This window comes from Cololabis saira, chromosome 15 (genome assembly GCF_033807715.1).
Source record: "Cololabis saira isolate AMF1-May2022 chromosome 15, fColSai1.1, whole genome shotgun sequence".
NCBI lineage: Eukaryota > Metazoa > Chordata > Actinopteri > Beloniformes > Belonidae > Cololabis > Cololabis saira.
Window position 1 is genome coordinate 1,222,111 of NC_084601.1, and position 16,430 is coordinate 1,238,540.

A 16,430-nucleotide genomic window follows, 5' to 3' on the forward strand; every position below is an offset into this window, starting at 1 on the left:
TCCACGGATGTTTATATTAATATATATTATGTAATTATATTAATACATTAATAATATATGTAATAATAATAATATTCATTTTTTCATTCATTCATTATCTTACCCGCTTTATCCCTTGCGGGGTCACGGGGGTCTGCTGGAGCCTATCCCAGCTTATTTTAGGTGAGAGGCAGGGGTTACACCCTGGACAGGTCACCAGTCCATCACAGGGCCACACATATAGACACACAAACCATGCTCACAATCACACTCACACCTACGGACAATTTATAATCACCAATTAACCTAATATGCATGTTTTTGGACTGTGGGAGGAAGCCGGAGTACCCGGAGAAAACCCACGCAAGCACGGGGAGAACATGCAAACTCCACACAGAAAGGCCCCTGCCGGGCCTGGGAGTCGAACCGGGGACCTTCTTGCTGTGAGGCAACAGTGCTAACCACTAAGCCACCATGCTGCCCAATAAATAAATAATAATAATAATTCATTTTATTTGGAGGCGCCTTTCACGTCACCCAAGGTCACCTTACATAATAAAAACAAGAAATACAATTAAAATACAATAAAACATCCATAAAAGCAACAGTACAAATAATATAACAGTAGACAAACAAACTGGTGGGAAGTAGTGCGTGATGTCCGGTCATAGTGAATGGGCAAGTTTGAACAGGTGGGTTTTGAGTTGTGTTTTGTACATGGTGTCAAAAGCTGCGCTGAGGTCCAGGAGGATGAGGATGGTGAGTAGGCCAGAGTCAGCTGCACGGAGGAGGTCGTTGGTGATTTTAACCAGGGCTGTTTCAGTGCTGTGATTGGGGCGGAAACCAGATTGCAAGGGTTCGTGGAGGTTATTTGATTTGAGGTGGGACTGTAATTGTGCTGCAACCACCCTTTCCAGAGTTTTGGAGATGAAGGGAAGGTTGGAGATGGGCCTGTAATGATTGAGGTCGGATGGGTCTGCACCGGGTTTTTTTAGGGTGGGTGTGATGGCAGCTAGTTTGAGGATTGGGGGAACAGTTCCAGTGGTGAGGGAAGAGTTAATTATTTCAGTAATCATGGGGGCAGACATGCTTTGACAAGCAGGGTGGGGAGGGGATCAAGCTGACAGGTGGTGGTTTTGGCTTTACGGATGAGTTCTGAGATGGTGTGTTCTGATACCGCAGTGAAGTTGGTGAGAGAGCTGGAGAGAGGTTGGTTGGTGGTAGTTATCCAAGGTGGATAACATGTAATAATGTATATTATTACATGTAATACTATACATGTAATATACATTAATTAATATATTATATTAATTCATATATAATGTATATATTAATATATTATATTAATACATATTATATTAATACTCGCGTTATTGCCCCGGGGCATGATGGGAGGCCCCAGAGCATCATGGGAGGTGACTCAACTTCGCATGCTCTATGGGCCCCACAACGCGGAAGTAAACCCGGAAGTAAGGAACTTTTTCGGCTTATGCGCCAGGCGAGCAACTTACATTGAAATGAATGGGCGGCCATTTTCGGTCTTCCATCCAGTAATAATAGATCCATGGTTACAGTCCGGTTAGCCGCTAGTCGGCTAAGCTTAGCGTGGTGGTGGGAGGAGAGTGAGTGAGACTGCCAGTGCCGTTTCAGGCAAGATAGCGACAGTTAAAGCAAGCGGGACGTCAGCAGTGTGGACATATTTCAAAATAAGACTGCGGGCTGTCGGCGCGGCTAACGGCTAACCGGAATGTAACAATGGGATTGTTTATGTTGTACTGTGAATTACGTGGAGTGTTTAATAAAGTTCCCTGTGAGTAAGTTTGTATAATTAGGGAAGATAGAACAAACTGAAACACGGAACAGCAGCTACAGCCACAGAGCAGCAGCTCTGCTGCTGCTGCTCAGCCAGGCTGCAGACTGACCCGGGGAACGTCTCCCCCTAGAGTCACTAACCAGTAACTACAACAACAATGAAGTATCGGTGCGTGGTATTGGAGAATTTTTGCGTATATGAGAGCAGTATCGGCCCCGATACCGATACCAGTATCAGTATCGGGGCATCCCTAATTGTAAATATCTTTCCACTGTTAAACTGCTTCATTTCATTTATTGTTTCATTCCAGACATGCCAAAACCATTGTATAACAACGTTAACTCTAGTATGAATCTATGCATCTGTATACAAATAAATGTGCACACACACACATTTTGAACATACAGAATCCCTTGTAAATACATTTCATATAAATAAATGAATCTACTTTAACAGAATGTACACAAAATAAATACATCTATGAAAATAAATCTATACCCAATGTGCACACACCTATTTATATACACACACCTATGTGCATGACACTACACACAACACACAAATCTTGCTTAACACGTCTGAAAAGGGGTAGGAAGAAGAAAAACCTATTTAAATCCTACCCCTTCTCCAATATTCCATATCCATCTGGTTTTCTGAGTCTTATGAATTTTCAAAAAAAAATGTATGCATATAAAGTAATGCAGAAAGGAATCTAATATTAACGTTGTAATGCTAAATATTAACATTGTAAATTGACATTCAGATAGACACTGATACTCCTATACACACTCACAGCCACATATACAGTGCACCCTGAGATGACCCAGATCCCCCGCCCCCCCAGTCCCACCCAGATCCCCCGCCCCCCCAGTCCCGCCATGCCGTCACCAAATACACCCCAGTGCAGTCCCCCCCAGCAGCCCCACACCCAGCACCCCAACATGACCACCAGGAGTTCCCCAACACCACACCAACACAAGCCCCCAGAGCCCTGACGGCCAGACCCGTGAGCCGACCCAGGCACCACCCACCCACCTCTCCAGCCCCCCAGACCCGGGAACACTCCTGCAACCCCTGGGGCGGGGGCCCCGACAGAGGCAGACACCTGTCAGGCACTGCAGATATCCCAGCAGCGATGGAGAGCGACGGGAGGCACCAGAGCCACCTGGGCCTGGACAGCCAGGACAGTGCACTGCTCCACAGAAATATGGAGGGAAATGGCAGCACATTTTAAGAATACATTTATTGTATATCAATGACTGCGTTTACATTCAGTCAATAACCCTTTTAAAACCCCAATATTAGCAATAACCTGAATTTGCACAGCCATGTAAACACCAATAACCCCTTTGAATAACCAGAATTTGCTCATATTCAGGTTTTTAAAAACCCCAATATGAGCCCTGGGTTACTCCTTTTAAAACTCGAATATTGGGTCATGTAAACACCAAACGGAATATCCCCATCAAACGGAACAGGAATTAGTTTTCTGCACATGTTCTGTTCACAAGGAATCCTGGTATTTTGAGTCCAGGAAGTTCTTCTAAACACGGAGAAACCAAGACCAGGAGGAGACTAATCACTTCATAAATGTAATGAAGGATATGAACATTTCTGCATTTGTAGACGGTAGAAAGTACCGGGATAGAAGATTTACAAGAAGGTGAGAGAAAAGTTGCACGAAGCAGCATTTGTTTTGAATTTGGATACAGGAAGAAGAAGCAGAAATGACGGGAATTGTGTCATGATGTTCTCCGTGCGTCGCTGGTTTGATCCAGATATCCTAATGATTAATTACCATGTAAACGGAATATTCCCAATGTTTCAGTAACCGGAATATTAGCAATAACTGAATTTTGACTGTATGTAAACGTAGTCACAGTTTAAACCTTGGGTGCAAAATATTGTAATCCAAAGCCAGCAAAGCACCTCTTAAGTTTTATTTTATTTTTATTTTGTGTTTAATTTTTAAGTATCACTTGGTACCTGGACATTTTTATGCTATTCTTTCAAAAGATGTCTGCAAAAAAGAAAGCTTATCCTTCCATTTCTTCACGGTGCTGTAAGCTGAACAGAGGAAAGGAATGAGTTAAATATGGTCAGGTTATGCAGTAAGCAGCATGATACTGATTAATCCAGCGGTAAATGGGAAAATTGATCAAACCCTGTCCAGTGGGCTGATGACAGCCACCAAACCAGCTCCCAATTATGAACTAAACTGAATATTGGCATTTTACAATAGTAATCACTTTAAAGCTCAGTGTGGTGTCTCTTTGAACCTTTTGTGAAGCATTGGTTTAGCTATTTAAATGACAAATTGTCCCTGCCAGCAAGATGATCATGTTCAGACAGTGGAAAACATGCAATGACGAAGAGGGTAACAAGATGTTTCAATTACAGAAATGAGTGCAGGCTTAGTCACGGTGATCGCAGTCAGTGTTGGGGGTAACGCGTTACAAAAGTCAACAGTGCGGCGTGTCCGCGTGTAACTTAAATCTACCATGGTCTCAGCGTTAGAGCTCGGCCAAGTGAGGCTTTATAAATATATGGGCTTTATACATTTATTAAATATATATGAGCGCGGAGTCGGCGAGGAACAGAGCCGGGCTCACAGTCAGTCGCGCTGTGAGAGCGGATTTATGGTTCCGCGTTAAATCGACGCAGAGCTTTCGCCGTAGGGTACGCAGTAGTTCGCGTAACCCACGACGTATGGCCTGCGTTGGTGTAACGCGGAACCATAAATCAGCCTTAAACCACACCTGCAGCCCATCAGGAGGAGAGGTTAAAACAGCTGCGAGTTGATGATTGCTGGTTCGTTTTGTTAACTCTGAGAGCTTTATTGGTTTGTTTGTTAGCTTGCTGGTGTTTTTTTTCTCTCTGGGAGTTATTTATGAAGAAGTTCTGAGTTCCGTGTGAGCAGTATTCGAGTTGAGGGGGGATGAGGGGTGATGTGATGGCACCCCCCCTGAAATAAAAACAGTCCAAATCATCCCCCCTGAAATAAAAACAGTCAAAATCATCCCCCCTGAAATAAAAACAGTCCAAATCATCCCCCCTGAAATAAAAACGGTCCAAATCATCCCTGAAATAAAAACGGTCCAAATCATCCCCCCTGAAATAAAAACGGTCCAAATCATCCCCCCCTGAAATAAAAACGGTCCAAATCATCCCCCCTGAAATAAAAACGGTCCAAATCATCCCCCCCTGAAATAAAAACGGTCCAAATCACCCCCCCTGAAATAAAAACGGTCCAAATCATCCCCCCCTGAAATAAAAACGGTCCAAATCATCCCCCCTGAAATAAAAACAGTCCAAATCATCCCCCCTGAAATAAAAACGGTCCAAATCATCCCCCCCTGAAATAAAAACGGTCCAAATCATCCCCCCTGTAAAACTGCCATCCCTCCTTTCCATCCCTTATGTCATTTCATCAATGAATGTGGTTTTACTGCTATTTCAACATTTAGAGTCATCACCAGAAAAATAACACCAGAAAAATAACTTATTTGACAATTTTCACCTGTTTCAAGTACATTTTCACTTGAAATAAGTAGAAAAATCTGCCAGTGGGACAAGATTTATCTTTTTTTGCTATTTTGTTGAAAGTAACTCAAAAGTAATACACAAGTAGTGTAACGCATTACAATTCAGATATAGTAATATTGTAATGTAACTAATTACTTTCAAATGACAGTAACTAGTAATATATAATGTATTATATTTTGGATGTAACTTGCCCAACACTGATCGCAGTAACTCTTGAAAACTACGTTCAGATAATCTAGTGAAGAAAACTGTAATGTTTTTCAAATGTTTTTCTCAGGTAGAATATAACAATGAGATAAGGTTGAGGTGGATGAGAAGAAAGTGGTTTGATTTTGACAGTGTGAATTAGCTGAAACATGAAATGAAAAAGTGCAGTCTTCTCTAGAAGAAACCATTTTTTTTTCTTGACAAGAGTTATACATTTTAATGCTACCCTTTGGCTTCTGAATGTTTTGTAGTGGTTCTGGAAACAACAGCATTATCAGAAGGTCTTTTTGCCTCAAAGCTCCAAACAGAGCGGGAGGTCGTCGTGATCCTGAAATCCAGTCCGATCAATCCGTCAGTCCGTCTGGCGTTTAGTCCTCTTGCAGCCAGAACAGAGTCAATTAGTTCTTTAAAGGGCTTTTATTAGGTAATATTGACGTTTGTGTGAAGAGATAAACAGGCTTGAGCCTGAGGTGCCAGAGTTTATTATGAGGAAATGGCTGAGCCTTAATTAGAAACTGATTTACTGGCTGGAATTAAATCATGAAATCTACTTTAATTTGCACCACTCTGTACTCTAGTCACCCCCCCCCCAAAATAAAGTCCTGTTAAAAGTCCCCCCTTTTTATTGAACAGTTAGAAAGTAAGAAATGAGAGAATTGGGTCCTATTCATTTCCATCAGCTGTATAAGACTGATATGCTGTAATACAGTAACTGACTGTTAAAACTGTAAAAATATTTCATTTTATTTGAAAGTAAAGTTCATGCACCAACTTTTATTGGCAGCATTTTAGAGAAAAGAGCTTCATAACCGTGCGTTTTATTTATTGTACTACTGTGTGAGGTAACACATTTGCTTTAATTCTTCAAAGAAACTTCCTTGAATGTCAGAAGAATATCAGACGATCCTTTCATGGTAGCTGTTTGTCACCACTCGTGCAAAAAAACAACCTTAAAATCCAATTCTTTTATGCGTGATCCTACTGAGAACAGCAAACACACGCACTCAGACAAACACAGCTCTGAACAGTGATCCTAAATGAAACTTTACTGTTCAGCAGGTTTACTGGTTCCAGCCTGTCAGCATCTTGACAGACTGACAACAACGATCAAACACTCACGTGTCACATCTCGCGTTGGTGAAGGTACAAACTGAACAACCTGCTCGGCAGATGTAACAACAGTTCTGATCGTTGAGCAGAGATAAGTGTGTGTGTGTGTGTGTGTGTGTGTGTGTGTGTGTGTGTGTGTGTGTGTGTGTGTGTGTGTGTGTGTGTGTGTGTGTGTGTGTGTGTGTGTGTGTGTGTGTGTGTGTGTGTGTGTGTGTGTGTGTGTGTGTGTGTGTGTGTGTGTGTGTGTGTGTGTGTGTGTGTGTGTGTGTGTGTGTGTGTGTGTGTGTGTGTGTGTGTGTGTGTGTGTGTGTGCTCTGTGACTGCACAAGGCCTAAATATTGCAATGAATCAGCTGCGAGAAGTGTCAAAGTGTCTTGAACTGGTCCTAAATTAAGCCATTTTTCTCTCTGTGTGTGCGTGTGTGTGTGCACGTGCGCGTATTAGCCCTGTCTCACTGAATGAGAATTGACATCAGGGCTGAGCTCCGACTCCAAACAGAAAATGAATGATTTAAGGAACACGCAGAAAGATCAGCTATTTTCAGAGAGCTGTGACTCAGACACCCCCCTTTTTTTTAATTGTTTTTAGATTGGCAATATGTGAAAGACAAATCCCCCACATTTGTCCAAGCTTCTTGTATTTTCTTATTTTAGACACACAAACACATCCTGGGCTTCTCACTGACTACTTATGTTAGCATTTTCCTTTCTACATGTTGAACGTATAAATGAAACTGATTGGGCTTAATTATCCCAACTATTTTCATCATGGATTGGAACATTTGCTGCCCAAACGGTGTTTAAGTGATTATTTCACTACTCAAAGTCTTTTAAAAATGTTTTAGTTTTGTCTTCAAATGGCTCTGGGAGGGAAAAAGTGGTTTGATATTTTGTACTTGGCAACATGTCAGCTATGTGATATTTCTTCCCAGTATAATTACTAGACTTTTCTTTTCTCTGTCTTGTAATGAACCTGCAGGAGCCGTCTCTCCGCGTGTCTGCATCACGTCCTCTTCTAAGTTGTTCCGTTATATGATAGAACAAATCCTGGGAGTTGAATGTGTGAATCTGTGATATTAATGATAATATTAATGACTGTGTATTTAATTATATTTCTGTGTTGGCAACAGCAACACAAACATGGCAGCTTTATGCTAATTCCTGTAATTGATTACAAGTTTAGTTGTGGTGTCCTCCAGGTTAATGCTGGGCTAATGGCAGGGTTAAATGATAATTCTTAATAATTGCTGGCTACAGATCGCAACATTTAACTCTTCACTTTTCCTCCTCTCTGTCTCCTGGCAGCGGATGTTTGCTATGACCGGCTGACGTCGCCACCACCCACAAGCTCTCCTACATCATGGCTACGACTGACTGGCCGTCGCCGTGGCGATCAGCAGTTCAGCTGCTCATCCTACTCTCTTCATGTTTCCTGTGTGAGTCGGCCTCCAGCACGTCGTTCCCCAAAGACATGGAGCCGCTCAGCGTGGTCGGCTCGGAGCGTGAGTGAAGCTCTCTGATTGGCCGGCGGTCAGGGGTTTAATGCCTAACAGCTATTATGTTTATCTGTAAAAGCCCTCTGATTATCTGCTGCTTCATGGCCTCATATTTCAGGTAGTAAAAGCTAACCTTTAAGTGATTAATTGAGATCTGTGTTTTTGATAAGTCCCACACAAAATCTGTTATTTGAAGATTGTACATGCCTTTACGCAGTAGTGTGTGTATGTTTCCAGAATCGTACCAGTATCCAGGTTTCCAGGGCTTGCTCCAGGACAACGACACGCTGCGCCTGGGCCTGGACTTCCAGAGAATGTTACGGATCAATCATATGCTCTACATCGCTGCTAGGTGGGCACACGCAGAAAAACAGACACTGACTATGTTTACATGCAGTCAAAATTGGGGTTATTGCTAATATTCCGGTTACTGAAACATTGGGAATATTCCGTTAACATTGTAATTAATCATTCGAGATATCTGGATCAAACCAGCGACGCACGGAGAACATCATGACACAATTCCCGTCATTTCTGCTTCTTCTTCCTGTATCCAAATTCAAAACAAATGCTGCTTCGTGCAACTTTTCTCTCACCTTCTTGTAAATCTTCTATCCCGGTACTTTGTACCGTCTACAAATGCAGAAATGTTCATATCCTTCATTACATTTATGAAGTGATTAGTCTCCTCCTGGTCTTGGTTTCTCCGTGTTTATAAGAACTTCCTGGACTCAAAAGACCAGGATTCCTTGTGAACAGAGCATGTGCAGAAAACACATTCATGTTCTGTTTGATGGGGATATTCTGTTTGGCGTTTACATGACCCAATATTCAGGTTTTAAAAGGAGTAACCCAGGGCTCATATTGGGGTTTTTAAAAACCAGAATATGAGCAAATTCAGGTTATTCAAAGTGGTTATTGGTGTTTACGTGGCCGTGCAAATTCAGGTTATTGCTAATATTCGGGTTTTAAAAGGGTTATTGATGCATGGAAACGCAGTCACTTAGTTGATCAAATTAATCCAAAATTAAATAAAGATGTCATTATTTTAGTCACCTTTTTTGTCTTTACCTTCAGGGTGGTGTGTGTACAGATTTGCTGCTTGTCTTTTTAATGTAGTTGATTAATCATGTTTGGATTTTGGGCTCAAACCAAAATGAAATAAACAGTTTAAATTCTGGGGGGAAAGAAACTAAACAATTCTGAGCATTTGGATTGAATTATAAATCAGATACTCCAGGCGGTTACTGGGCTGCTCAAAGAGTTTGTGGAACATTATTTGATTTACAAATGAGATACTTTAATTTTCCTCCAATATGAATGTGAGTTCATCTTTTGTTTTTACCTCAACTCTCTTCCTCCAAAGAGAATCTTGGTCAGGTTTGAGTCATTCTAAGAGTGTAATAAAAAACAGACTCAGGCAAAGGTTTGTCTCTTTTGCACATAACGATCAAGAAAATAGGAGCTAGGAGACAAAACTGACGTCTGTGCAAAGTGAGCTAAAAATACAGGTACTAGCATTGACTCCAGCAGAACTGGAGATGTGACAGGAAACACACGTTTAATGCAGGATTTGAAACAAAAACGACTCCTCTGAATAAATGCATCCAAACAAGAGTATGAAGCTGAACATCCGTTGAATCCTCTGCGTATCTGCACCGTGAGCCCTGACTCTCTGCTTTGAACCTGCAGAGATCACGTGTTTGCTGTGAACCTGACGACGGCTCCAGAGGAGTTTGTCCCACAGCTGGTGAGTACATTTGTATAATAAACAGCTTATTTTTGGATCTATTGCTTCCAGTGAACACAAACATGTGTTGAATATCCCGGATGTGGGAGTGAGCAGGTTACTTTTGTATTTCTCAGCGTTTCCAGAGCTGCTGCCTGATGTCAATGAAGCGCCAAACTAAAAAGAGACTTTTAAAGATAATTCGCTAAATCAATTCAAAAGACCCGCAGTGTTTTGTTTTCTTCTTTCCGTTGTATCATATACACTTATTATCAGGGCTGACAGTAGATAAAAGTTCTTGCTGGTACTACGACCCCAACCTTCATGGCTTCTTCTCCTCCCACCACCAGCTTCTTCATCCCTGAACACGCATTCAATTTTTAAAGCTTGTACGGTGTAGAAATGAGAAACACTTGACACTGTGTAGGCCTATATATAGCAAATGATTTATTTTAATGGTGTAAATAAAGGCCAGTCCGGACCAAGGATTGTCACAGAATAATTTGTAAAAGTTGACAAAACTTTCAAAATCATAACAATTTGTTTTGTTTAAAATTAGAAATAATTTACAGTTAAATTCATCAGCAGCTGAAGAGAAGAGATGATGATGAGTAAAATGTCTCTTACAATGTGTGCATTGAAATGGATGATAACTTCTTATGTATTTTTTTCATCAAAGCAAAACACTTAAAACATTAAAAAAAAAACGTTACTTCAGCATTTTTGCAGCTTTTTTCTTTTTTTCTTTTCCTGAAACGAGGAATGAAAACCAATCAGAAATATGCTGTAATGTCAGCCAACCACAAAAATCTTTGGAATTTTGGTGGAATCATTTATTTTTTGTCATTGCCCGGAGCAAATGACATAAATTAAGTGCATGGTTTGGTCGTGAAAAAAAAAAACTAACCTTACGTGAACAATAAATCAAACGCTCCCTTCCATGCAGTGTGTGTGTTTAGGAAGTATAGACTGGAATACGCTATTCACAAAAGCACAAATAGTGGGGTTTTACTAATATTTATATTGTACAAATATTTTTAAAATTATTCGTACGAAAAAACAGGTCTGGACTTTAGTGTAGCAAGATTATATCACTATGTCCGTCAGAGCTGAGTCATGGCTGAGCGGTCAGCGCCGCCGTCTTCTGTGTGAGAGATCAGAGTTCCAGACCCGCTGTATGTGAAGATTATTGTCAGTCATTTGTTGTTTTTTTTCCCGGTACTGCGTACCGGCACAGAATCTTTTGGTGGTACGGAGTAACCAGATCTTACGGCTTACTTTCACCCCTGCTTATTATATAAATTGATATGATCCATTTTTTTTTTTTCCAAATGTTGTTTCGTTACACGATTAGAACATTAACCACAAAATTTTGTTTAAGGAACTAATAGCTAAAACTTGTAGCAATCTTGAAATGCATCTGTTAAAGTTTTTGGGTGAGAAGGTGGATCTCAGACGACGGATCAGATTTGGGCAGGGGCACCTGACAAGAGTGCCAGAACTCTTTTCCTTTCGCACAATAAGTACAGTAAATATCAGGGCGCCAGATTGGAAATAAGAGCATCTTTGTAGCATGTGAAGCTGCACAAAGGACATGTTTCTTTTGATCTGCACACTCCTCTGCATCAAAGCCAAAAAAGGTTACAGGGTGGCTCCGACTGTAATGGGCCTCCCAGTGTATTATGGGAAACTGGGCTTACAGCAGGTCTTTGATGTAAAATGTTACACTCGTTATCAGTTATTCCACCTCAGTAGCATGGACGAGGACTTTGTTGCTTCATGCTCTGTATTTTTAACTCGTAGATTGAATGATTAATATATATTCAAGTTCTCCTAGTGTTATGCATTCTGCTTCTGAAAATCTTCCCTTCCTGTGGAAATCTTTCAGCGTGTAAATCGTTCACACTTGGGTGGCACCATTTTCACTAGGTTCTACAAAAACTGTTAAAATGTTTTTCTGGCATTCACTTAAAGAAGAGGAAGAAGCAGAAAAGAACTTTAATGGCTTTGAGTTCATGGGAGCTCCCCATCCTGGAGGTTAGAGCAGCTTTTATGGTGCTGATATTTACGCTTTTGGCTCAGTAAAAAGGGTTGTTACCTTTTTTTTTGTCACCTCCGCCATGATTCCGACCACAGTTGTGTGAGTTAACCCATCACTGTAGATAACTGTAGATATGTGACACAACGACGGGAACTGAAATGCAGTTGTACTGGCAGATCACGGGCACAGGGTGGTGGTTATTGTTGACGATGGGGACAGGAGACGATCTACAGGACCGTCTCAGAAAATTACAATATTGTGATAAAGTCCTTTATTTTCTGTAATGCAAAAATGTCATACATTCTGGATTCATTACAAATCAACTGAAATATTGCAAACCTTTTATTATTTTAATATTGCTGATCATGGCTTACAGCTTAAGAAAACTCAAATATCCTATCTCAAAAAATTAGAATATTCTGGGAAACTTAATCTTAAACTGTAAGCCATAATCATTAATATTAAAATAATAAAAGGCTTGCAATATTTCAGTTGATTTGTAATGAATCCAGAATGTATGACATTTTAGTTTTTTTAATTGCATTACAGAAAATAAAGAACTTTATCACAATATTAAAATTTTCTGAGACGGTCCTGTATATGACTCCTCCAAATATCAGTTCAAATTCTTTAGTTTTGAACATGTACATACAAGGCTTAGACTTGCTTTTCTGAGTTCTTGAACCAGTTTCACCTCCCATGCAGATTAGCTATCAAGTGTAATGTGTTCAAGAACCATGAAAGGATCACCGTGAAGCTACATGACTGAGACCGACGGTGGAAATAAGAAGAATCAAACATTAGGTGGAAACGAGGGTCAGCCTGAGAAATCCTAGAAATGAAAAGGTTAATACATGTTATCCCAGAGGTGATGTTGTAAAACACACCTCCACACAGCGCAGCGGGAACCTGCTCTGACAGCAGTTTGTTTAGGTGAGGTTTGTGATTTCAAGACAGTCCTGCTTGTTTAGTCCTCACACCCGTCTGCCGTTAGTCGCTGATGTTTCCGCCCTCGTCTTCATGCACAGAGAGTTGGATCTCTGCGGAAAAAACACACTGATATTTACGTGTGTGGATCTTAAAAGGCGACCTGAGAGAAACTTCCCTAGGAGTCTGCATCGTATGTGCTACTTTTCTGACTGAGATGTTGTGTGTCTTATGATCATTTTCAAGCAAACTACTATAGAAAGATAATGTGGGTGCATCATGTAATAAAAAGCATTGTGATTATAATCAAGCCCTCTGTCACAACAGTGGTACAGTGGGCTTGAAGCTTTCCTTGTGGTTAAATTGGTCCGATTTGGAGCTTGTAAACATGTCCTGCAGTGACGGAGTACATATAAACCTCACTGCAACATGGAGACCATCAGGCAGCTGTTGGTTCCAGCTGCGTACCTTTTTCTTTTTCTTTTCCTCTCCTACCTCTTCCTGTCTGAGCTCTTAGTCATTCTTTCATTGATGGGTGCTCCCCAGTTGCCATGGAGATAATTCTGTTGTTATTGCTGGTCTGAATGATGGGTCATAAGAGCTCGGCTCTATGAATGACAAGCAAGGATTCAATTAATCTTCATTTCATGTGGAAAGCTCTCAAGAACAATCAAATGAAAGAAAGGGAAGTAAAAAAACAAATCATTTGATTTGAGATGTACTGAGATTCTAAAAGATTCAAATCTGCAAGTGGCCATCATGGCTATTGTAATGTTTGGAACAAAGACAGTTATGATTGCTTAATGAAACTCCCGATGGTAGATGTGTTTGTTCAGCTGTAATTTACTCTGCTAAGTTTGGTCCTAGCGTCTCTCAGCAGCGCTCACTGATTGACCTCAGGTGTTTGTTCAAACAGCTCAAGTGGCGTTGGCGGCGGCTCTTCACCCGCGTCTTCCTATTTCTAATCAACAATACCCTTCAGTAGGCAGCCCCAGGAAGATGACTATGTGCTCTTTCTCCTCCTGCGTTTCAGAGGTTGACCTGGAAGTCCAAAGACGTCAGCAAGTGCACAGTGAGAGGGAAGAACAGCGTGAGTTTCTCTTCCTCACTTTTCCTTATGCCATTTTATTCTCAGTCTGACTATGATGCTCTTTGTTGTGAGGTTCAAGTGCACTGCAGCATGAAAGCAGCCATGTGTGAGTGTTTGCGGTTTAATCTTTCACATTATTTCTTGTTTGTGTGTTTTAGGACGAGTGCTACAACTATGTGAAAGTCCTGGTCCCCCGAAATGATGAAACGTTGTTTGCCTGTGGTACCAACGCTTTCAACCCCACCTGCCGAAACTACAAGGTGACCATCAAGTGTTTGATTTGTCGGGGTAAAATGCAGGATTCTGTGTACTTGATGTGTTTCTTCCCTCGATAAAACCTCTGTAAAAGAACAGGAGCCTCGTGTACAAAGAGTGCGTGGATGTCAACGTGAATCTGTGCAGGGAATTCAGCTGATGGTCCAGTCTTAGTCCTGGACCAGCAGATCCAGACTAAACCAGCTGATGGTCCAGTCTTAGTCCTGGACCAGCAGGTCCAGACTAAACCAGCTGATGGTCCAGTCTTAGTCCTGGACCAGCAGGTCCAGACTAAACCAGCTGATGGTCCAGTCTTAGTCCTGGACCAGCAGGTCCAGACTAAACCAGCTGATGGTCCAGTCTTAGTCCTGGACCAGCAGGTCGGTGTGATCTGATCATCAGCAGGTTCCTCTAACGGAGCCAAAGCTCCATCAGGATTTGCAGGTTCCATCGTTGAGATCCTTTAGTTGTTTGTTCAGATCATGTGGTTGATTGTGAGATTGTTGCAGCTCCACTCTTGTGTAACTTATCTGGTGATGTGGGGACTGTCGTGTCTTCACGTGGTCGTGAACTTATTGCTGACGTCACGTTTCCTCATATTCTGGACTTCACTGCATCACCAGTGAGTGTCGCCAACGGACAAAACCTCAGAAAAGTGCGTACACCAGCCTTGATGTGTGAGTGAAGGACCGCAACTTTCCACGTTCAAATCCATTTTCAAACATCCGACCGTGAGCGTAGAAAGTTGCGTACTCACGTTTTTTGTGTGCCGCATGTTTGTACATGATGCCCCTGTGCAGTTTAAGTATATTTGTACTAATTCAATGAGAACTCTTTACTTGTTCAATATATATTGATTGTGTCCTTGCTTTGGTGGCTGGGAACAACTACAGGGTATTTACAGGCTTTAAAAAGTATTAAGATATTAGAAAAGATAAACCATAGTCTTGTCAGCTCTTTTATTTGATTTATTTTCTCCTCTTTTTGGCTTCAGTTGTCAACTAAGTAATGGTAAAATCTAAAATGCTATTGAAGATCAGTCCCGGTGACGTCTGCCATGCTAAAAGCAGGACGCTGTTCTATTCCAGATGTCCCAAAACTAAAAAGACTCTTTGGATTTGGCATCAGATTGTTTCATTTTCTCTAACATTAATCATGTCATCGTGACCCCTCAGATTTATCCGTATCTCTCTAACCGGGTGCACAGCTCTGAACTTAATAACAGATGACGTCTTTTAAAACCTAATATTAAAAACACAAACAAACCTCTTCTGATAAGATGATAGAACATTCGTTCATACTTCTGAGTTAATGTTTCTGTTATTGTGACATATAGTACTATATCCAGTAGGTACTATATATATATATATATATATATATATATATATATATATATATATATATATATATATATATATATTCGTATACTATAGTAATATATCTTTGAAATTTGAGAGCATTTGTGTTGCTCTAAACTTTAATTTTGGGTTAATGCTTGTAATGATCAGTCACAAACGTACCATTTCTAAATACATGACATGAGTCTCTACTGTAGGTTTGTTTATTTCCTTATGTGTGCACTCTGGTTATCTGGGTTTTCAGTCCTATCTGTTAAGTTTCCAAACGTTTCACGTCCATCCTCGTTGCCGTAGCGATGAGGGAACGTGCTCCAGGATAAAACGTCTACTCTGACTGGTCTGGCTCGGCGATAACAAACTTCAGATCTGGGCTGTTTCCGCTGCTTGATTGACAGCTAATCCCCCGTTTTACACAAACTTCTTTTTGCTCCTAAACCTCAGGCAGCAGGAAAATTGACACATGTACCTGAAGATGCAGCGCTCTTCTTTTTTTTTGTTTTTTTTTAAGGAAATAAATCTGGATAGATTAAAGTGATAGAAATAGTTTTCAGTTAATTAATTCAATATATTACATTAAATTCAATTTTATTTATATAGCTTCTATTATAACACAAGTTGTCTTTCCAAAGACCCAAAACATGACCCATGACATTAATATTATAAATGAATGATGTCACAGAGAGACTTCTAAGTGAGGGACATTAAATGAACCCCTGGGATAAGCTTGAGCTGTTAAACCTGTGGAGTTGATAGTACAGATGGAGCAGGTGCACAAGTGCACAAAAAGAGCAATTAAGGGTTGTTTGGAGAGCATGTTCTCTGAAGAGATTACAGTCTTTAACATTATATTTAGCCAGCTTTCTTACCCAAAGTGACTTAC

The 16,430-nt window shown here is 40.8% G+C and overlaps 1 protein-coding gene across 1 annotated transcript in view; it reads left to right on the forward strand.

Annotated features, from left to right (window-relative positions):
• LOC133461213 (semaphorin-6D-like) overlaps positions 1-16,430 on the forward strand; it is a 236,928-nt gene that overhangs the window by 133,139 nt on the left and 87,359 nt on the right. Inside the window, 5 exon segments of the mRNA XM_061742029.1 lie at positions 7,960-8,156; positions 8,388-8,502; positions 9,843-9,900; positions 13,881-13,937; positions 14,096-14,197. Of these exon segments, the coding sequence (XP_061598013.1) occupies positions 8,015-8,156; positions 8,388-8,502; positions 9,843-9,900; positions 13,881-13,937; positions 14,096-14,197 (474 nt within the window). The 5' untranslated portion in view covers positions 7,960-8,014.